The sequence below is a fragment of the Nomascus leucogenys genome, chromosome 10 (genome assembly GCF_006542625.1).
Source record: "Nomascus leucogenys isolate Asia chromosome 10, Asia_NLE_v1, whole genome shotgun sequence".
NCBI classification, from domain to species: domain Eukaryota; kingdom Metazoa; phylum Chordata; class Mammalia; order Primates; family Hylobatidae; genus Nomascus; species Nomascus leucogenys.
Window position 1 is genome coordinate 34,958,042 of NC_044390.1, and position 24,870 is coordinate 34,982,911.

The following is a 24,870-nucleotide window of genomic DNA, read 5'->3' on the forward strand; positions in this document are numbered from 1 at the left end:
AAGACTCCGTCTCAAAAAAAAAAAAAAAAAGAAAAAAGAAAAACACATAAAGTTATTCTAACCTCATTAAAATCTGGGGAAAACAATGAACTTAAAACTCACACATCACTAGACTTGCATTTCACAAACCCAAAACCCTGACTCAAATATAAATCAACTGCCACCGAAAACTAGACAATGGTTCTGCTGTAGGAACATTTGAAAACTAGATAGCAGCTCATTTTAATCAAACTTTCAAAATACTATATTAACTTCATGAGTTTTAAAATTTAAGAATGGTGAAATAATTTCTTCATACTTCCCACCCAAGATCAAGAATAGAGATGCAGAATAGCTATGTATATTAGAAAAAAATGCAAACAACAAAAAATACCTCTGCAACCCCAATAAGAGGCTCTAAAAGCCTCTTACCAATTCTACCATCTGAATTAGCACAAATTACTGCATAATCCAACTTAAAGAATTATGAAGCTTAATATGTATTATGTATTAAAGATTAAGCCAACAAGTGACATTAGCTACCATGGATTAACATATTTTACCTTATCTGTCTAGTTTCAAACTGATTCCATGATGAGTATTTCCATTATTAAAGTAAAATGAAAAACTAGACTATAATGATCAAATTTTAAGATGGAACACCAAGTATTTAAAAGATATTACATTTAAATAAATTTAAAGATATTACAGACCTAACAGCAGAATTTATTGAAAGCCTAATATGTGCTAAAATTAGAGACACAGATAATTTTATTCTAATCTTTATAATAATTCTGTAAAGCAGATATTATTTTCATTTTGTACCCGAAGAAAGTCAGGCTTACAAGTAACTTGGCCAAGTCATACAGTAAGTGGCACACCTAGCATTAGGATCCAGACCCATGTGACAAAAAGCCTCCATGTGACAAAAAGCCTGTGTCTTTTGTAGTGTAACACAACATTTTTTTAGTCCAAGATCCAAAACAGATTCATTTACTTCATTACACGACAATCCAGAAATGCTGAAAAAATTCAGTCCCCTTCTCTCTTGGTATAAGGTGAAGAAAAAGGAGAAAAAAAAATCAGTCCCCTGACAGTTTATAAAGAAGGTACACCATGGTGACTTTAGCCTGAAAAGGTTGACTTCATGCGACTGGTACAGTAATTAAGGCACAGACGTTATTTGCTTATCAGTAAAAATTAGCAAACACCAGAATCACCATCACAACCACGACATCCTGCCCTAATGCACTGTGTAGCACTACTCTCCCTCTCCCAGCCCTGGCTAGGAATTAAAATAATTTTATTGCTTGGTTCAAGTTGACTATCTGAATTCGTGAAGAAAATTTGTTCTTATCATTCTTCTGAAATTAAAATTGGCATTTTTGTTTTCAAAATGTGTAGTTACAGGGAAAAAAAAGTCTAATTGTAACTTCCACAAAGTGATAAGTTATACTGAATAAGTTAACTAAAATTTTTCACGTTGGTGAACTACAATGTATTACTAGGAATTCAAACTAGATTAACTTTATCAATGTACATTTTCCCCTAGAAAAATACAGTTTAAACCTAAGGAGCATAAATAACTTTGATATAGAGATTTAGAAATTTTGATATAGAGATCAGAGATTTAGAAATTACATAGGTAAAATTTTGCCTTCCACATTTTAAAATCTTGTTTTCCACATACTTTTATTCTTCTTAAAATACAGAAAAGTTACTTTGATTACTGCTAACACCATTTGCATGTTTATGTTATATATACACACACATACTACACACATGCACATCCTCATACATACTGTAGGAGCAAGTGTCTATCTACTTTGTATACTACCTACAACTTGGAATAGTGCCAAGCCCCTAATAGATGTGTAATTAACATATGATGAATAAACACAAGCATTCTTCCTTTGTTTTAGGAACAAAACATTTAATTTTTCTAATATTATCAAATGATACATTAGAGGGTCTATGTATGTATTTGCTTTTAGTGGAAAAAAAAGGATTTCTAGATTATAATATAATGATTGCAAAGGCTAGAAAGAGTTCCAAATACTTTTTAGACAACTTTTTCATACCTTAGTTCTTCTATTAATAAAATTAGGCTATGTATTCTCCAAAGGTTACTTGTTCAATTCAAGCAAAACTGAATGCAATGGATTCATATAGTCAAATAATATTATACAAACATTAATGTAATCACTGATCTAGTTATGTAGAGAAACATACACTGCAGAAGTGTTTTCTCAAATTCTTATGAAATGTCAGCTTTCTCTTACCTACATGTTGAGTATCTCTTATCTGAGATTTTGCTTATTCTGGGAACAGAAGTGTTTGGAATTTTGGAATATTTATACAAATAAAATGAGGTATCTTGGGGATGGGACCCAAGTCTAACCATGAAATTCATTTATGTTTTATATATACCTTACTCACATACCCTGAGGGTATGTGAATTTATACATACCCTCATTTATACAAATGTTACTAAGTTTATACATTTAACATTTATACAAATGTTACTAATGTGAATTAGTAACATTTATACAATGTTACTAATACTTTGTGCAGAAATTACGGTTTGTTTACACTGTACACTGAACCATCAGAAAGCAAAGGTGTCGGGTATGGAATTTTCCACTTGTGACACCATGTTGGCATTCAGAAGTTACAGATTTTGGAGTATTCAGGTTTTAGATTTTTGAATCAGAATGCTCAACCTGTGTAATAAATCCCTATTAACTTAAATTTTAGGAAGTAGCAAAGTATCTTAAATACAGTTATTAGAAATAATCTTTGAAGAAAAGTACATATTACTAAAGTATAAGGATGTACTAATATGTAACTGTGAAATTAATGAAAAATCACATTTATATCAGACTGTGACATAAAAAATCTTAACTGTTAGAAATCCTGATAGATCCACAAGGTCAAATTAGGCCGAAAGAATTCTTAAATTTTAAGTCTTTGAGAAAGCTACTGATAATAACGCAGTATTTATTTATATATATTATATATATATTTTATATATTTATATATAATATATTTATATATTATATATAATACATTATATATTTATATATATTATATGTAATATATAACATATTATATTATATATTATATTTATATATTATATATTATATATAAAACATAATTTAGCTCAGTTTTATCTATCTCGTACAGTTAAGCTTTTGTCTTTATCTTTAAATTTTTTAACTGTGATGTGAAAGGCTACTGATAATAAGGCAGCCTCTATCACCTAAAAATTAACTGTGGAAGAAATTATTTAAAAAATTTAATGCGGGAAGATTATATATACTATCTAAATTGCTGCAAATTTAAAATTAGTAAAATACGAGTAATTCCAGCAAAACGACACAGGAGAACATGGCCTGCTAAATAGTTAATGAGTATCTAAAAGGAAAGAATAAGCAAAATACAATGTTAAATTAAAAAAAAATAGAGATAGGATCTGGCTCTGTCACCTAGGCTGGAGTATAGTGATGCAATCACAGCTGACTGCAACCTTGAACTCCTGGGCTCAAGCAATCCTCCTACCTCAGCCTCCCAAGTAGCTAGGACTACAGGAGCACACCACCACACCTGGCTATGTTTCTCTCTCTCTCTCTCTCTCTCTCTTTCTATAGAGACAGAGTCTTGCTATGTTGCCCAGGCTGATCTTGAACTCCCGGCTTCAAGTGATCATCTTGCCTCATTCTCCCAAAGTGCTAGGATTACAGGCATGAGCCACCATGCCCACCCAATGTCAACATTTTAATGTATATATTATTGATTTACAAGCAATTCTGTAAATAAATAATGGATTGGATTCTAGAACTCAGGGTCACAAAATTTTTAGAGGATAAGAAATACTTCTGGTTTAGATTATCTAATCCCTTATTTAATATTACAATTATCTGAAAATAGTGATTTTGGGAAAAATGCTCATACAAAATATTATGAATGGACATAAAATATTATGAATGGACTCCAGGATTATGGTGTAGACCAGTCAGTACCTTTCAAGAACTCCATATCAGCTATTATTTAAAATATTAATTCATACTGTAGGCTTCTTACAATGAATTGAGGTTATTTAATATACGTTCTTTAACTGTGAATAGTAAGGCACACTCACTTTACAGATGGGGACTCAAGTTAACTTGGGACATGACGTATTAATGGATTTTCTATAATTTGATGAAGGCTGTTAATAAATATACTCATGAACAGGTCCCAGATTTCTTAATTACTAATCAATATTCTGGGAAAGCACTGAACACATCCTTTAAAAATTTTTTTGAAAAATTTATTCCGTGAATACACGAGATAGATAAAACTGAGCTAAATTGTTTTATATATAATATATATAAAATATGTAAATCCATATTTAAATAGATACAATTTTCCTTAAAATGACATTTACCTGATTGAGGAATTGCTTTTGCTGGAAATTAAAGGAGTCCTACATTAATGTTAACATTGTTTTCTAAATATTTAACTTCATAAGAACTTAATTCTGGAAAGCTGATTTTCTCACAAGTTGATTTCTTCATACATATATCTAACTAAAATTTAACTAAAATTATGTAGCTGTTTACTGAAAATATCCACCCCTTTTTAGATATGTAAGTTTGGAACAATTTACAATAATATTGAGCAAAAATGTTCAAATTGAATGGAGAAAACTTCAGTTCTTTCCTAATAAAATTTTTTTCTTCTTCCAAAGATTTTTTGACTCCTGTAGCATCATCTAATCCACAGGTTCTTTAAATATAGTTCTGGACCAAGACCAGCATGTCATCACTGGCGTCACTTAGGAGCTTGTTAGAAATGCAATTCTCAGGCCCCACCCACAGACTCATTGAATCATAAACGATGGAGGTATGGTCCAGAAATTTGTGTTTTAACAAGTTTTCCAAGTAATTCTGATACAAGCTATAGTTTGAGAACCAATGATCTAACCTAATTAACAATCAGCTCTAATTTTTTCATCCTTGCAAAAACAGTAGCTGTAATAATGATGATAAAAACAATAGCTGTAAACTACTACAACTACCACCATGTATCAAATACCCAACATGTGCCAAGCACTGTACTCAGCATGTGTGTGTATATAAATATATATGCAATCTCATTTAATCTTCATAAAAACTTAGAGGAAAATCTCACCTCAATTTTACAAAAGAGGAAACAGGCATGAAAAAGAAAATTGTAGAAGGTCAAAGCATAAATAACAGCAACAGGAGTTAAATTCAAATCCATGATACAAAGGCTATCGCTTTCTATTATATACTATATACCTTAAAAAGCAGGTAACATATACAATAGCTCAGGCACTATTTTTAATTAATGTGATTATTTAACTAAAAGGTTAACTCATAAATATGCCTTCCGAAAACACAATAATCACATAAATTGGAACTGTTAAAATAATTCAAATACAAAATACAGTATGTGGACTTGGTCGAGAAGTAAAGACATTTACCACTGAGAAACATCTAAAAAAAAAAAAAAAGATTTAATTTCTTATGTGGAGCTTATTTGGTGGTGTCTGTTAGGGGACATCTGTTTTTTTTTTTTTTTTTTTTTGTTTTTTTTTTTTTTGGAGTCTCGCTCTGTCGCCCAGGCTGGAGTGCAGTGGCGTGATCTTGGCTCACTGCAAGCTCCGCCTCCCAGGTTCACACCATTCTCCTGCCTCAGCCTCCCGATAGCTGGGACTACAGGCACCCTCCACCACGCCCAGCTAATTTTTTTTTTGTATTTTTAGTAGAGACGGGGTTTCTCTGTTAGCCAGGATAGTCTTGATCTCCTGACCTCATGATCCACCTGCCTCAGCCTCCCAAAGTGCTGGGATTACAGGTGTGAGCCACCGCGCCTGGCCTTTTTTTGAGTTTTGGATGAAATCTTGAGATGTAAACATTTTTGTGATAAATATCTGGTAGGCATTTTACACTGTCTTCTTAAAATGTTTTACCTTTTAAAATAATCATTTTAGTAAAGCAGATTCAAAACTACAAACAAAAAAACAAATTGACAACTAAAAAATTGTCCAAAGAACTGTCAGAAACATTTTTCTGCTGTTTAAATTTATTTAAAACAAACAAATTTAACTCTTTAATTTATAATCCTAAGAATCATTGATAGAAAATGTATCAGAAAAATCATGGAGTTGTGAAATCAGATAATATGGGTTATATTCTCTACTAGGCAGACTAAATAAACACAAGGTACTACACACAAGTATGAAATATGCATTGACACTGATGAAAATTTTGCACATGGGACAGTTAGAAAGGCGTTTAAGTGACAAAAAGTTGCAAAACCAAAATAAAATAATCAACATTCCTCCATAGCCGATTTCTCCCCATTATTTAGCAAAATAGTCACAGAAATAGTCATGATTAACGCCTGTAATTTTCTTTCTTAAAATTACTTGCAAATAAACATTCAGGTGTATTTCCTGGAACTAGTCCAAGTGTAAAAAGCCTGTTTATATACTGCTTTTAGAAAAATCTCATCCTTGCTTAAAGTTACAAAAATATAAAAATATATGACTGGGGTTGCAAGAGAGTATCTTTATTTTACAAAGCAGTAGACACAAAAAATATTTCAAATGTTACCAAGGCTTATGCAAAATTACAAAATCTCTTACTAAATTCAATAATGTAACTATCGGTGAAACCAATTGTTTTGGGACACTCTTCTAAGAGTGTCAAGCCAAGGAGATGGAATGAAAGAGTTGGCAAATATGTGGCACATTACTGGAATTGGATGTATTGGTACTTATAAACAGATAAAAGAGGACACTTCTTTTTTCAAGTTTAGATTTATACATTTGCACATGGAAAAAAATATACCTTAGCTACTTTCCTCCAGTTAAGACAGTCAAAGAAGTAATATGTTCCCCTCTCATAGGTATTGGTTTTCATTGTTGGCTCCATGCCTGGTGCCCTGGTAATCCATACTCGTTCTTCTTTGTGGTATCTCCAATCACGGTTAAAACTTCAATTTTTAAAAGAAAAGATAATTAACTTTTTCCTGTGGCTTACATCAAACATGTTCTACATTTTGCAAAGCTTTCCTCAGGAAAAAAAAAAATTACACATAAAATAAATAAATATGAATGCTTCCTACTCATTTATTGTAAGTTATTAAATACAACCGTATTGAAATATAGAAAAATTATTTCTTAATTTGTCCAGAAGGCACACTAATTAATACACACACTTTTATTTAACTGAAGACACTTTTTATACACACAAGGATTTTAAAAGTTTTATAAGCAATGTGATAAAAACATAGGCAGAACAAATAAAGACACAATGTGTTACAAAAACTTCACTCCTTTCTTGCTTTTCTTAACACTCAAAAGAAATTCAGGTATCTCCAACTATTTGCATTATTTGATAAGGAACTAAATACAAAGTATTATTTGAATTAATTATGTAAATTCCACATAATTTTTTAAGTATCTTGAAAATAGAGCATTTTGAAAAATTATACTAATATTTTTTATTCAAATTTCAGATTCTAAATTCTCAAAAGCTAAGAGAAAATCCATTACAATTCATAAAAGAATCGATGAGAATTTACACTACTTATAAACTAAGGAAGTAACATCCAGAGGAGGTAATGTCCCACAAAATAAACCTCCATGTAAAGAAATGCTTTCCTACCAACGTCATGAGGTAGTTTTTAAGACATAAATAAGATATGAAAACAGAACTGCCAGTGATAGATGAATGAGTGCCTGAATGTATTTATTTACTTATGAACAATTAAAAGGAACAACAGGTAATAATCTCTATTCTTACAAAAATGAAGGAAAAACATAAGAGAAAAATCCTCTCAGTTGTAAAATGAAACGAAACAATTCATTATCAACATAGTGAATTTTATACTTTAAACTATTTGATCCAAAGCCATTTATAGAAATGTTATTAAAATGTTACGAAATACTTAAATTTGTGAAAAGGTCTCCCAATCATAAGGTCATAAATAATTACTAATAAGTTACTCTATAGTAAACATGATAAATATAATTGTCTATTGATAACAAAATGTGTTGCCAACTGTACATTTGAGTAATGACAGAAAATTTTAGAGCATCAGGTAAATACAGAACTGCTCAAGGAAAAAATATCAATGAACCAATTTCTTTACATTAATATTTGTTTAAATTGGCCAATAGACTGCTGATAATGAAAATGTGGACTTTAAATCAGCACTTCAAAACATACAACAAATATGCACAGTGCCTTGCTTATAATAATGTTTATGAAATGATGAAATTCAGTATCTAATTATTTATACATATGGTTCCACAAGGAAAACTATAGTCATGAATCATATCATATAATTCACATATTTACAAAAATTAGATTCACCAAATCCATGAGTTATGTCAATTCTGTCTTCTTACAAATCTGGCATTTATTAATTATTTTTAGAGACAGGGTCTTGCACTGTCAGCCACACTAGAGTGCAATGGCACAATCATAGCTCACTGAAACCTCAAACTCCTGGGCTCAAGCGATCCTCCTGCTGTAGCCTCCCAAGTAGCTAGGACTATATAGATGTGTGCCACCACATCTAGCTAATATTTTTCTTTATTTTTTGTAGAAATGTGGTCTTGGTATGTTGCCCAGGCTGTCCCTAACTTCTAGCCTCAAGTGATCTGTCCACCACAACCTCCCAAAGTGCTGGGATTACAAGTGTGAGCCACCGCACCCAGCTTCAGCATTAAGTTTGAAATTCTTTTTATGTATATAGATTATGAAGCCATGGTTAAGATATCGTTTTAATCTAAATTAAATTCACTTTAATAATGTAAAAATAAATTTCTTGATGGAGAAATAGTTCCATTTAAAGATAGCCATCATCACTTAAAGAAAGATGTTTTCAGCATGGTCAAGATCCACTATAATACAAAAGTGATTAAAATACTTTGAACATACAGCTCCACTGCAGCTAAAAGTTGTAATACGTCTCCTCCGTTCATGTAATAGAGATAGAAGAGAAGGTCTTCACCATATCGGCCAAGTTTTATTGCAGCCAGCTGAAAAAGAAAAATAACTTATTCTGAAATATAAAACAAATCTGCAAATCCTAATATATAGTTGCTACTACTAAAGTAAAAATGGAGAGATAAACAGAAACTCCCCACCTTGTAGTAGATAAATGTTATTACATGATTACACAGATAGGTAGTTACGATTCTAAAAGGGAATTTCCTCATTTAAATGACTGAAGTCATTTAAACAATTCCTTCTGATACATCTATTTGATATGCTGATTGGAGGAAAAGCTCAATAAAAACTTCCAAGCAAGATCCACTACAAGGATTTAATACCCAATGGGGAAACGATGCTAACAACAGCATTGTGCTCAGAGATCTAGGACTTGTATTCAAGTCCTGGTTTTATTACTCATTAATATGACTGTGTCCTAGTCATTTAACATCTCTTAGCTTTACTTGTCAAATGTGGACAATGATACCTACAAGGGTTACTAAGAAAGTAAATAAAATGAGTGAAGGTATATGAAAGCACCTTGTAGAGTGCCAAATATATAGACGGCTTATAAAAAGTGTTAAACTGAATCTATACCTGACAGTGATTCACAAGTCAGTTGTATGCTTTCAGCAAATCATAGATGATGAATACAAAAATCATAAAGAAATGGCTTTTTAGTTTGTTTAAATAGATGCCTGAAAGATGATTGCTTTACATTTCTCTCCCCAGGGTAGAAACATAACTGCCTACCAAACTGTAAAACATAGATTCAATAGTCTCAAATTTTCACATTTAAATAAACCTTAAAAGTGTCCCCAAACAACATTTTTATCTCATTATTTGATCCTATATCGAAATACTTATTTGGTTATTACACATTCTCTGAATGTAATTTTTCTCTCCACTCATGTTATCGCTATTCAGGCAGCAGCCCCAATGTGACAAATTCTCCTAAATTAGTATTTCTCAAATTGGCAATAAGAAAAGGTTCTGGAACACCTGGCTAATTGGAACGAAAGAGCTCTATAGTGGAGGTGGGAGCAAATCACACAATCCACAAATAGAAAATAGGAGACCTCTCCATCTCGTACTTCTTGCCTTCCGTCTACTCAAGTATTAGAAGACACTGAGAAAAGTATCCCTTTACTTGCCTGTCCACAACATCAACATCCACTTGACCACAGAACTGTAAGGCACACTCAGAATGCTGTTGTATATATACACATATACATATATATTTATATATAAATATATAACAAAAACATATTTTTTCACTAAATTGTAGTTTCCCAAGGCTAAAATTTAGATATCATTGTGAATATTTTTTGGTTATAGAAACAAACTCTCAGTTCTTCTAAAGCAAAAAGTGCCACCATTTTCTTTCTTAGATTGAAAAAAGAGAGATTAAGCGGTAATCTGTTGTTAATCATTACTTTAGAATTAGAATTTTAGGTGATTTAAAAAAATGGAAATGAAAAAATACAGAGAAAAGTCAAAAGTCATAAATAGTTTTTAAAGATACAGACCATCTCATTAAAAACACTGTATCTGTAATACTTGTAAAGAAAATCTTTTTACTGGTAAGGTCATAAAATAAGATTATCAGAAGGAAATTTATCAAATGTTCCAATCTAGTTTATTCCCATCAACTGCGATTATGGTTGTAACCTGTTGTTAAATATAAGAATTTTTATTTTTTACCAGTCCTAACATTTACCATTTAACAAGTTAACATGGACATATGAAAGCATATCCCTGAGACTATTACTAATTATTTCAAAAATAGTATGCTGCCTGAACTGAAAAACACGTGAAAAATAGATAAATTCATGCTGACTGAGTAGAATAATAAACTACACTCACCTTATCCCTAATGTGAATGTTCGTTAAGTACTCAGATGGAACATGGAAGTCTGGATAATAAAATGAAAAAAGCCTTATTAACTGATTCTCAGTTGTAAATTTCTTTTTAAAAGGTCTAAACACAAATAGATTCTCCTACCTATGTCTTGAGGTCGACAAGGTGAAGATGCCCAGGGAGACGCAAATTTGGGGTAGAGATTTCTGAATAAGGAGGAAAAGAAAACATTTTGAAATCCAGAAAAACAGATTTCTAATTTTATTTCAGGAAAAACAAAGACTCCAAATGTAAAATGACCATCTTTACTTCTAATTTCCTTACTTGGGTTTACTGACTTATACAGAAGCAAATGAAGATTGTGTGTTTGTGTGTGTGTGTCTGTAAAATATGATAGGACTCCTTCCCTCAGTATTCTTGCAATACAGTATAAAGAACACAACGTATCACAATATACAAAACATACGATTAAAAATTTTCTACTTTTACTTGATTTCAACTCAAGATGCTTTAAATTCTTTAATACCACGCTCCCAATTTAAATTAAATTTTAAATAAATTTCCCATTTATTTATGTGGCAAGAAGAAAAATGAGTATTTGCAAAAGTTTAAATTCATCAAATATTTACTGAGTGCCTATTATATGCCTGGCACTGTTCTAGGAGCTTACAACACATCAGTGAACAAAACAAGATCACTGACAACATGAAACTTACTTTCTGGTTGAGGATGGTGGATTGGAGGCAGGCAGACAAAATCAATTAACAGAATAAATAAATAAACAATGGCCCATGTTAGAGGGGAACTGGGAGGGGAGACTGGATGCATAATTATTAAATAGGGTGGTCAGTTAGGTTTCATTAAGGTGGTCAGATCTGAAGATTTGAAGGCTTTGAGGGACATAGTCATATTAATTATCTGGCAGAAGACTCTTCTAGTCGGAGGGAACTGCTAGAGCAACTAAGGCAGGGACATGACTGACATGTTTGAGATATAACAAGGTGGCCAATGAAGCTGGAATACAGTGAACAAAGGGAAAAGCTGTTGAGGTGGGGTTAGGGGACAAACAATAATCATGTAAGACCTTGTAGGCCTGTAAAGATTTGGGGTTTCTGGTCAGGCGCGGTGGCTCACACCTGTAATTCCAACACTTTGGAAGGCCATTTGAAGTGAGGAGTTCGAGACCAGCCTGGCCAACATGGTGAAATGCCGTCTCTACTAAAAATACAAAAATTAGCTGGGCATGGTGGCACATGCCTGCAATCCCAGCTACTCAGGAGAATCGCTTGGATCTGGGAGGCAGAGGGTGTAATGACCCGAGATTGCATCACTGCACTCCAGTCTGGGCGACAAGAGCAAGACTCTGTCTCAAAAAAAAAAAAAAAGTTTTGGGGTTTTTAATCATAATGAAACCACAAACATTTACTGGGTGTTGAGCAGAGGAGTAATTTATTAAAAAAGGATTGTCTTGGTTGTTATATGAAGATTGTATGGGAAGGGGTATAAGGACAATCAGGGACCCCCAGTGACTGGCTAATGGAGTATTCAGGCAAGAGAGAATGATTCAAACAATGGTGGTAGCAGTTAAAAGTAGTGAGCTCTGGTTAGATTCTGTATATATATTTGGGAAAAGCCTGATTATGGGGTATAAAAGAAAGAGGAGTTAAGAATAATGTCAAGTTTCTGGAAGTAAAGAGTTACCACTAACTGAGATCGGAAAGGCTGTAGACAGAATTAAGTTGGGGAGTGATCATTCAAGAAATATTTAATTGGCAATTGAATGTAGAAATCTCAAACTCAGAAGTGTGGAATGGAAACATATGTTTGGAATTCCTCAATATATATGGTATTTAAAACAATAAGACTAGAAAAGATCATCAAGGATGTAAATGCAGAGAAGAGGAATGACACGAAGAGGTCAAGAAGAAAAGGAGGAGGTACCAGCAAAGGAAACTGAAAAAGATCAACCAGTGAAGATGAGGTAAAAATGGTGCTCTCAAATTCAAGTACAAGAATGTGTATCAAGGAGCAAGAGTTCCTCCAAGTGACCACTGAATTTAATAACATGAAGGTAGTTCATTTGGTGACCTTGATAAAAGCAGCTTTAGTGAAGTGGCAGAGACAAAATTCTGACTGAAATGGGCTTACCAGAGAATGGGAGAAGACCAAGTTGGAGAAATGGAGATGACGCTTTGAAAAGTTTCACTTCAAAGGGAAATAAAGAAATGGGAAAGTAACTTACAGAGGAGGTTGGATCAAAGGAAGATTTTCTTCTAAGATGAGAGAAGTAACAATGTATTTCTATGTTGATGAAAATGACCCAACAAAGTGTGAAAATCTGTTGTAAGTAGAACGCATGGGTCAATTATGGTAATAGGGTGGAAAACAAGAATAACGTAGGTGTAGGTGGCTGTAGGTAGTCAGATTTGTTGGCTAGACTGTGCTAAATGTGCTTTTCTAATTGCTTCCATCTTTCTTAGTACAGTAAAAGTGAAGAGCAAGATCATCATTTGATAGTAAGAATCAGGAGAAAAGGTATTGGGGCATGCAGAAGTGTATGATAGTTGCATAAGAGAGCAAAAGAGTAAATGGACTAAGCATGCAAGGTATAATTATTACTGGTAGAATTAAGAGCCTACTTTTGAGGTTCCTGGGCATGAAAATAAAGGAAGACCAGGCAGTGATATCATGTGTTTTTCTCTAGCAGAGCTAGAGGAATGAAATAGGCAGGAATGAAATAGGCAGAAACAATCATTACTGTAGCTTTTGGCCATGCAAGTATAACAACATGAGAAAATAGCAAAGTAGTCATGGGATATGTAAATGAACAATTATGACTGACCACAGAATTTCATGGGTAAGAAGGGAGTTGATCACAGGGGAAGAGAGATGGGGATGTGGAAGAACAGTTAAAACACTGAAGAATCAATAGATTGAAGGTCCCAATGGAGTGAAATGATTACAGGAATCACGGTACTAGAAGAAGAGAAATAGAAAATAGAAAGTGGAAGTTGGAAAGCATGCGAGTTCAGATTTTAAAATTGAGAGACTGCGGTTACTAACAACGACTAGGTCAAAGGGATAACTAAAGGAGTGGCTGAAATATACTACAGGACAAAAATTCCTGGAGGAAAGAAATTCAAGGAGCTGAGATTTCAGGATTCTGGAAAGAGTGTGTGTGTGTGTGTGTGTATACACACATACATACACACATATATACATGCACGTGCACGCACACACACACATAAAATGCCAAATTATAAAAGGAATACTGCAGAGTGACAGTGATCTAAGAGCTAACTTGAATGGGAATGACCCAGAGAATCAGCAGATTACAATGAGTAGCAGTAGGTGAGATAATTTGATGCCATGATATTAAAAACTGGAAGTCTGAAGAGGTATTATATACAGACATGGAAAAACAGAAAAAACTTACTCAGGAGAGTTCAGATTGAGGCCTAATGTTGTTAAGTCACTTCCTAATGCAAGATGTACCATTCCTGGGTCTGTCTCTGCTGCCCTGATAAATGTTAACAGGCCAATCATTCCAAATTGGTCCGTCACCATCCCTTGAGGAATGTTAGTAACCCGACCTGGGTAGAAAAACACAGTTGCTTTTATTTTCAAGAAAAAGTTAAAAAAAAAAAAAAAAAGCATTCTATAATATCTTTGACATAGATTTCTAGAGTCCCACCATCAGGTAACACCTGGATCCCTTTTTTCTGCTGGTTATTATTTTGTGTTGTTGAACTTTTATCTCCAGGGAATTTGGGTCCATCTGTACTTGAAGTTGTCTTGCCAGATGTATTCAAATTCTAGCACGAAAAAAATTAAATGTGACATTAAAATTTGTTAAGTATACAAATTCAAGTTCACATATTAATACCCTGCTATTTATTCTTTATTACATTTAAATTGGTAGTAAATTATTACCTGTTTTTCAAGTTCTATAGAAAATTGTTTCCATCATTGTTCCATGGTATACAAATAAATCCTATATCATCCACATTTGAGTATTTAAAGAAAAAGAAATCAAGGGAAAATATCTTATTTATCTCAGATCTTCAGTCACAGAAAAAAAAATCTATCTCTTTCTCAGGTCTTTATGCTCTGGGATACACTTGAAGTTACACTCCTCAATGCTTTCATGTAAAAGAGAAACTAAATATAGTATATTACCTAAAATCACCAAAGCTACCTCGAAGATAAGTTAGACATACAAGCTTTAAAACTTTGTACTTATTTTAATTCTTACCAATCTTCTTTATCAATTATTTTAATAATATATAAACTCCCATCACACACAGAGAAAAGCTATTTTCAGTGAAATGTGGAAGAAATAAACATATTTGTTAAGTCAGAAAGAAGAAGCTGAGTTGGTTGAATCAACACAGGTATAAAAATGTGTATAAATTCTTCAAGGAGAAAACTTACTCAAGAAAAACACAGCTCCTTAGAAGGCTATATTATCAAACTTCATGGGATCCAGCTGACAGGGACTACAATAAAAGTCTAAATTAACTCTGAGAAGTTCAACAGAAATTTGCAAACCTATATGAAATAGGAAAAAAATAGGCTATCTTCTAAGTTATAAAGCTTTTCCACATTCTTCAGAAGTTAGATTATTACAGATATCAAGATAAAACAGTTTTGTAATAGTATTTAGTAAGTAACTGTTAATATAAGAGAAATCTGAAGGGAAAAACTACATCACTCACATACACACTTCTCAGTTACTTACAGATTTACTGTCATCATTACTTGATGTTGGATCTTTATAGCTGGAGCCTGGTAATGCTGGAAAATCTTCATTGTGTATTGAGAAGTCCTGGGATTGTTCATTTGCTGGTTTTGTTACCATTCCAACTATGTAATGAAAATAATCCGGAGAATTGCAATTGATATTTATGATATTTTGCTACAGATTATAAAGTTAACTTTCCTCATGATAATACACCAAAAGGTTTCTTTTTTTTAATGCTATGAAAGCGCACTTCCAAAAATTAGTATCCAGGGTAACAATGAAGAACTAAATTTTCATTTACTGATTAATAACTCAACATACAAAATAATACAAGGGAAATCAACAGTAATCCTGTACATCTAATGTCATGCGTAGGTGCTTAAAAATTTAATTTGATATTGGATTATTAACAATTTTGGTTTAAAAGCTTGTTTTATTTAAATATTTGACTAGATATTATAAATACCAGTTAACTCTCAAATACAAATGAACAAAATAAAATTTAAAAGAATATGTCAGTATTCTACTTGAAAGCGACTTACAGAGTGAGCAAATTGCAATCAATTATAAAACAACTCCATATTATTTCAGATTTTCTTGGACTCCATGTTATAGATGTAAAACATGCAAGAACTGGGAAATAATCCTCCCACTATACTTGGCATTAGTCGGGCCCTTATTGGAGAACAATATCCAGTTTGGGGCTCCACAATTCAAGAACGATATGGAGAAACTAGAGATGGTCCAAGGAGAGCAACGGGAATGATTAAAGGGATGAAAAAATGGACCTATGAGGAAAGGTTAAAAACATTAGAGTCTGAACTGAGAATCAAGTAGCTAGGTACTCAACTTCCAGGGCAGATCATTTTTTTTTTTTATTTTGGGGAGACTAATTTGGAAACTTTAGAATATAAACAATAAATTTTTCCCTTCTTCATATACTGTTATTTGTATTCACATCTGAATGGCACAGCAATCCTTCTTGGTTGAAAATGTGATCAAATATTAATTCTATCTTAAAATAATGGATGAACTGATTCTTTTAAATTCACCATTTTGTTACTGGTCTCTATCAGGTTTTCCCAAAAGAAAAAAACTATGTGATAAAAATAGTAGAGCTACATTGCTGTCACAGAATTTTCATGTCTACATTGTTATATTGTTATTGCATATGTTTCCTCTCCTTTATTTCCATTTATCCCTCATCAGCCAAATCTCTTATCTATTAGAGACAGTGAAAAAGGGTGATGAAGGATATTAATGGAGACCAAGAGTCTGCATAAGCTATACATGACCCATGAGCAATGGTTTTCAACAGGCAGGAATTTTTTTTCCCCAGGTGACATCTGCCAATGTTTGAAAACATTTGTGTCTGTCACAATAGAGGCTGTGGGGGTTAGAAACAGAGTGCTACTGGCATCTTATAGGCCAAGGCCAGGAATGTTCTATATAAACACAATAGCCCCCCACATTTCCTCTCTACAAAGAATTACCTGGCCCAAATGTCAACAGTGTGGAGGTTGAGAAAAACCTTGGCTCAGAAAAACATCTTCAATGTATAGTCAGTCATTATTAATCATCAGAAATATATTATTTTGAAAAAATGTGTGATCAATTAAGAAGAGAAAAGGCAGACCACAAAATAAAACACTTAAGGTAAACTAAGGCAGGGATAACAGAAGAAAATAACTTCTGAATACCAATGAGGACTTCCTCTTGGGTTTTTGTACAAAGTTTTCCCATTTAACTTTGCTACCATGGTATTCCGGGAAGAAAAATCACTTTTATCAATTCTGAAAAAATTACACTAACCTGATTAGAAAATGCAAACATATATGTGTACACACACAAGCATATATATATGTACATGTAAATGCATGTGTGTGTGCAAATACAATGGAAACTTTCCACTGGCCATCATTAAAAAGCTTAATTACCATAAGGAGCTCTTCCAGCCAAGGGGTTTATTAATGGAGTTGGGTTACCACTTCCTTCCCTTCTGTTTCGGTCTGCTAATGCCGGGAAATCTGAAAGGTCCAATCCTGTCACATTTTCACTTCCATCTAAATAATAAGAAAGAACGCTGGTTACTGATTCTACAAATATTTTTAAGAGATTATAAAAACCAACCATAATATAATTCGAAATGATTGTGCCTTCTTCCTAAATGATGCACGGCACTGTACTAGGTGTATGTAGGTGCTCAAAAGATACTTGCAGATTGATTTCATGTCAAAGAATTTCAGGAACAATTTAGCAAAGCAACACGCAACCAGTATTATAGAAACTCCAAATCCTAGAGATGTAACAAAGAGAATAAAAAGCATATATTTCCCCCATGGAAGATGGTAACCTAAAATTATAGCTTGTGAGCTAACAAGAGGGAGATTGTTACGATATAATTTGTCTTTTCATTATGCTCAGATGGAGGTTATATCTAGAATGCTTGAAGCCTCGGTTACACACAAATGGTGACAATGATAGTGCCTCCTGCAAATGGCCAGAAAGATAGCTGAGGCACAGGCAGTGAAGCAGAAGTCCTGAGGACTTCCCCCTGTAATTGACCGCTTTCATATACAAACGTATGTGCGTGCCCATGTGCGCATTTTGAGGGTGGGGTACAACAGGGTGGCAGTAGGGTTCCCATATATGGTAAATGGGTAGGAAATACAGAAATATGATACAAAGCCCAGAAGTTTATATTACCTATTACACAGTAGGCGCTCAATAAATATATATAGAATAAATTAAATGTATTTTTGTTCATTTTAAGTTAAAACAATCAGCTGGCTTCCTTTAAAAATTAAAATTTAACCCAACTTCTCTACTTTGTCTATTTTAATCATCTCAATTTCTTAACTTTTTAGTATTCTTATAACCTTGGGTTCTTAATTTTTGAAGAAAACTTTCTACCATCCTTTTAGTCTGCGCTATAGCTTTTCTTTAATTTTTGTTTTACCATTTTCAATTTATTTTGCCACTTTCCAATTAATTTTTAGTTTTCTCCAAATTTCACAACTGTAAGAATCTCAAACAGTAACTGTTACCTCAAGATTACTTTGCTGACAGAAAAACAATAGACATCATTAATTTATTAACATTCAAAGACAGGTGACAATTTCAAATTACAAGGGTAAAGGATAAATCATTCATACCTGCTGTTTACAAAAACTGCAGTTTATAAATTTATTTCTGCAGCTTAAGAACTTTGAATAAAAAAATTACCATTGAATAAGACAATAGAAATTAAAAATTTATATCCTGTTTCAATTTATAATTTCTCAAATTCTTTGATTATAAATTAGTCATACATTTTGAATATATATAAACTTTTAATACATATCTTTAGGTCCTCCAAGATGGAATTTAAATTTGCCCTATATTATTTGAGACTATGTTTTAGCCTAATAAAGTTAATAAACCCCCAATCTATATTTTTATGAAAGAACTGGGAATTTTCCTAGCATAAAATATGCTTAGTTAAAACAGAATTTAAAAAACAATTCTCAAGTTTTATAGCACTGTATAAAACCATAATGCAGAATCTAAGATGGCACTGTCAGACATCTTTACTGTTAATTTATGTCACATTTAGAAAAAAACTACAATTAAACTATGATATGCAGAGATGCAGCCTGATTTCAAATACATTAAATTATGAAGAAATGTACATTTTAGAAACAATGGAATATAGTATTTCATACATCTTGAACACAAGCCACCACTTACAAATGCTAAAATTTGGAATCTTTTTTCAAAGCTTTTAATCTTGTGTGATTAATCTATGCTGCTGAGCATACATTAACATTTAGAAATTAAAAGCTCATAGCTACAAATGACATTTCCTTATTAAATCTTCTCTTGCCTCTACAAATGCTCCATTTCAGTGAGCATTCTTTTACCTTCCACTTCCTTTACATTTAATTCTGTCCAATAATGCTGTTCATTTTTGCTCCTATGATCATAACATCCTTTATTTCCTTTCTCAGGAAAGGGTCTGTAGGGTGGAGAAGGTAAAACCTAAAGCAAAATAGCAACAAAGCTTCCTGTTCTCTTCTATCTGAAGCAGTTGATAAAAGAAATAAACCAAAAGACTGAAGGAATTTTTTACTGTCAAAATCAGAGTTGGTTTTCCATGTAACTAAATTTTACACATAAAACTGGATAAACAATTCATAAAGGTTAAATGCCAACATTAGTATTATTAAAACTATTAAGAAAAAATGTAAGTGTTCCATACAATTTTAAAGGTTCTCTTCAATCTGGATCTCCACAGCCAGAATGTCATATACCACCCAACCTAGTCTAAGCTATAGTTCTCACAGTGACAGGGCTGAGGACAGTAAAAGCTATGAAGCAAAATATTTTGAGGCATAAATATGAACTAAGTTAATGTGTAGGCTCTCTCCAGGTGTTAAGGAAATAATTCTGATGTTATAACACAAATTACTATGTTACCATGCCAAGTAAAAAAAATTTACATCTCTCTCAACTATTCACTGTATTGAATCCTATTCCTATTTTTCACTGAATTAAAATCTACCATCTAACATAATAAAAAATCCTACCGTATTTAAAGACCAGTATGTTGAATTGCTTTATATTTCATAAATCTATCACACTTTTTGTAGGGTACTAGCTCCAGAATAAGCTTACCTGTTCCATTAAAAATGTTACTTGATAAGGAGTTATTCATTCCAAATGCCTGATTCCTGTTCATTCCAAATCCAGACATACTGGGTACATAGAAAATAGTTTTAGATATACAGTAAGAACACTAACTTTCAGATGAAGAAAAACAGAAGTGTATATTTTTGGTCTCTTCATATAAAATAACAATATGTTTCAAAACCAACGCTAATATTATTTTTCTGGATCTATTCTTTATCTTTACTTGAAAACTTCTCTAAAGTCTTTCCATGAACAAATGAGAACCAGAATATTTTAGGCAGATTAGTTAAAAAACAAAAACTCAAAAATTTATATATGAACCTTGAGGAAAACAGATTCAGGGCACCATTTTGTGTACGTGAAGAGCCAACTTCCTGGATTACCTAGCCTCAAAAATATGCAGGTTAGTGTTAAGATTATTCTTGCTAAATAGTTGTTTTTCTTCTTTATTGGTAAAGCTTGCAAATATTACTTTTCATAATAGATCTTCTCTCATACAGTATTCATCTTCCCAACTGGAATATAAACTCCTCATGGACAGAGGAGTTTATGTCATACTCCTCCCATGTTAAACTCCTCTCTGCGTCCTCTACCCTTTAGTGTTCAGGAAGACATAATAGACATTCAATAAATATGTAGTTGACCTGAACTGAATGGTGCGTTTTAAAATTGAATTCAGGGCTCAAAAATACATCATTCTTATCTAAATATAGTTTACCTTTCATATACTTAAAACACAGTCTATGGTATCCCCAATTTTAAATTAACGCACAACTGGTATTTCATAAATAGTTACAAATGCCTCCCTCTCTTTTTTGTGTAAGACTAAGCATGTGAAGAAAAAAAAAATAAGGCTGAACTTAGAGCAAGGCCAAATAATTAAGACTATCAATAGGAATTGTTAATGCAGATTCTATAGTGAAACCACATGTCTTTAACATCATATATTCTTCTGATAAAAGGCACTTAGTGTATCAATGTTGTAAGCGGGGTTAATCTGTATCAAGATGACAGGGTTTTTTGGGCTTTGACTAAATCTATAAACCTATAGTGAAACAATTTTTTGATAAAACATGCAGCTGACAAAACAACAAACACTCTAGAGAAGAACCAGAAAGTCAATGGAAATTTTTGTTTAATAGCATATTAGAATTGCTGATGCTATTACAGGTACCATCAAACATGGAATAAGTGCTCAGAGATGAAAACAATTTATAATAAATACAATCTGTCAATAGTAGAAATAAGCAGGGTTTTAGAGATCCATGTTACATTGACAATTTAAGCAAAGTATATTTTAAAAACAAAATGTGAAAAAATATGGAAAGGTAAAAATTTAAATATACATTCAATGCCCAATACTATGAGAATGCACAAAGATATGATAAAGTTACGATAAAGATATAAGGTTAGAAAGCTATCAAGGAGATGAGAATTTTGATAACCCTTCACAAATAACTTTTTTAAAATTTAAAAGAGCAGTAAAATTATAGATATCTAAATAAAAGCAAAACCTGGAGTTTATGGAATGAAGATTAACAGTAAATGTGCTAAACCTATTTTAATTCAGATTTTACTAGATAAAGTGAATCAAATAGGTATGATGATAACAACTAGATCAAGGTAATTTTGCCCCTACATTTCTCCATTTAAAGAATACATATATATACATGTAGGCAATCAAGCTTAAATACTACTTTTGCAAGAAAGTGTTATATTTCAGACATAATTCTGATACAAATTACCCAAATAGCTTGAAAATCCTAACAAAATGAGTAACTCCTCTTATTTGCAAAGTATATGCAACAGACAGTGCAAAGAGAAGTGAAAAAGTACAAAAACCCATCTTTTTGTTTTGAATCCCTAAACATGATACGGTTTTCAAATACTATAGATGTGATCTTAAAAAGTCTTTGGTTGGTAAGTCTCCAATGCACAAAACCAAATCTTACTTGAGAAGGTACTCAAAGTATAACTAAAGCAAAGTAGTAATAGTCAAACATGTCTCCAGTTCTATTCATAAACCTAGAACTCTTACCACACAGGTAATCAACTTATTTTATAAAGACAGGACATATCAACTAAAATTTGCCTGGTGGCAAATCCAAGAACAATCCTTTTCTAACAACAACAACAACAACAACAACAACAACAAGTTTTAATGTGCTTTCCAAAATCAACCTGATTTTCAAGAAAACGTATCGTTTTGTGATGGGTAACAGAATCTTTGGACATAAATGCATGATGAAACACACTTTAATTAGAGAGAAGCCACACCTCAAGAACAAAGTGAAAATATGAAAAGGCAAATCTGAGTATACCCAGAAAGACAATTATACACAGTATCAATAAACATCTTACCTGTTCACAGTAAAAGGCTGTCGAGAAGGCTGCTGCTTTGGCATACATATTATGCTTGGCGAGCTTCTGTTGGGGCTACCTAACCCTGAACTGCTCATGCTATTTGTCCTGCTAGGAATTCCAATGCCCTGACCAACCTGGGAGTGGTTCATCATATTCCTAGGATTCATAGGCAAAATACCCCTGAAAAAGAAGTCCATTATACTAAATAAGCTCTCTACAATCACTCATTAAAATTCTCTATAAATAATCAATTGGTCCAACCCTAGAATCTCAAATATACTTTCAAATTGCAGTTCTAATTTTTATTAATTCTTTAGTCATTCTAGCTCTTTGAAAAGAAAAAGTAAGCAAACAATAAAGGGCAAATTATAGTGCAACTGATAAAAGGTGGTATCTAAGATGAGAGAACTACTGGTGTGACTGTGACATAAAATATAAATGTATTTCACACACATATTTAGAATAATTTCATTTCAAAGGCGTATCGTTCTATCCTCTGCATACTAAATGTATAGTCTATGTCATCTGTTTTACTTTATGCTCATTAGAGCAATGGATGTGTGGCGAGGGAGCAATGATCACAATCATCTGGGGAGGAATTTTAAATTGCACATATTCCTTTGAGGAAGACAGGTGCCTTTTGAAAAAGCTCCCCAGGAAATGATTAACCCTTGATATCCACCCCACTGACAACCAGTATGCGAGCTGCAGTATAAAAACCACTTGTACTGTACTTAACAATTTGCACTGAAATAAAAAGAGCATAGGTATTTTCTTCCTCAGTGAAAGGCACTGAACCAGAAAATCAAATAATTAATTACCTTATTAAAAAATTAAAAGTTTGTTTACTCTACCAAGATACATTTTGAAAAATATTCTGGTCCATCAATAAATACCTGCTTGGAGATGGAGGCGTGTGAAGTGACATTGTTGGTACCCCTGTTGTTGGCGTGACGTGGCTCGGTAACTGAGTGCCTTGTGATAAGCTGCGATTTAACTGAGGGGTATTGTTGCTCATCCCCCTCATTGGAAGGCCTAGTGCACCTAATAAAAAAATTCAGAAGAAGGAAATTCATTGCCATCAGGAATGAAATTGTTATCCATCTTCTGGAGTTGGCGATTGAAGACACTTTTAATGACCTAACATAGTACGCAAATTTTAGATAGATATATTCGATTCACTCCAAATAAACTCTGATTTTAACAAAAAATATGTTCTAGTCTGAAATTTAATATTATGAATGGATATTTCTTTCATATTCCTATTTTTCATATTTCAATTTCATGATAAAGTATGTCAATGACTAACAAGTTACAATATTATGAATGGATATTGCTCTAAAATTTCTTAAAGGCCTATTTGCATATATGTACATGTGTATATACAAAGAGGCCATTATGAAATTTTGCAGTCATGTGTTTTTATGTCTTTATTCACAACTGATGTATACAGAAAGACATTTAACTCCGCTTTGCTGAAGTAGCTTTAATTTGATGTGATCCTTTAAAAATATATTTTAGAAAAAGCCAATTTACTATTTATACATATTTTTCAACATTACTATTTTTACAAACCCAACATAAAATCCCAGCAACTGTTAAAAAAAACTCAAACTGATATAGCTATAAAAGACAAAATTTTAAAACATTTAAAAAGATGTCAAAATATAATGGCCTTGTATTTATTTAGTACCCCTGGAGCCAGGTGTGGGGATGGACTATACATTCTAATAGGTTTATTTATTTATTTTTTTAAGACTACTAAGAGTTTTATCATTCTGATATGAAACAAACAAACAAACAAAACCACTGTGGATAAACTTTTTTAAAAAATGTATATTTCCTGAGTTTTTATTCCGATCATAGGAATTATAAATTTTTTAATAATCCAGGATAATTATCATAGACAGCATACGTTTATTTTTTTCCCTTAAGTGATTTTTTTCACTTACACTGTCATATCTGTCTATGAATTCCTCCTCCTTTCCTCCATCTTCCTGACCCACACTTTTTAGTGCTTTCTATTTCTAGTCTGCTTCATCAACCAAACTTATTCTGAACTGGAGATTAAATAAAACTGATAAGATAGAGTGAGAGCTAATCAGTAAATAGATGACTTCAGTGCTAGGGATTTAAGGTGATTTTATCCTTTGGCATAATGTTTCACCTTCTAACCTAGGGATAGGAGTGGTTAGAGAGTATCTCGCTGATGGTTATCTTAAATTTGGCAGCCT

At 32.6% G+C, this 24,870-nt stretch overlaps 1 protein-coding gene across 4 annotated transcripts in view; it reads right to left on the bottom strand.

Annotated features, from left to right (window-relative positions):
* CNOT2 (CCR4-NOT transcription complex subunit 2) overlaps nucleotides 1–24,870 on the bottom strand; it is a 111,298-nt gene that overhangs the window by 1,889 nt on the left and 84,539 nt on the right. For all 4 annotated transcript variants that reach the window (XM_030819992.1, XM_003259531.4, XM_030819991.1 and 1 more), the window contains 11 exons: nucleotides 23,533–23,680; nucleotides 22,634–22,816; nucleotides 20,258–20,337; nucleotides 17,539–17,664; nucleotides 15,599–15,723; nucleotides 14,552–14,672; nucleotides 14,294–14,450; nucleotides 11,002–11,063; nucleotides 10,863–10,912; nucleotides 8,943–9,043; nucleotides 6,843–6,987 (listed from right to left, as the gene is read on the bottom strand). In XM_030819992.1, coding sequence (XP_030675852.1) covers nucleotides 6,843–6,987; nucleotides 8,943–9,043; nucleotides 10,863–10,912; nucleotides 11,002–11,063; nucleotides 14,294–14,450; nucleotides 14,552–14,672; nucleotides 15,599–15,723; nucleotides 17,539–17,664; nucleotides 20,258–20,337; nucleotides 22,634–22,816; nucleotides 23,533–23,680 — 1,298 coding nt within the window. The remainder of the gene's footprint in view (nucleotides 1–6,842; nucleotides 6,988–8,942; nucleotides 9,044–10,862; nucleotides 10,913–11,001; nucleotides 11,064–14,293; nucleotides 14,451–14,551; nucleotides 14,673–15,598; nucleotides 15,724–17,538; nucleotides 17,665–20,257; nucleotides 20,338–22,633; nucleotides 22,817–23,532; nucleotides 23,681–24,870) is intronic.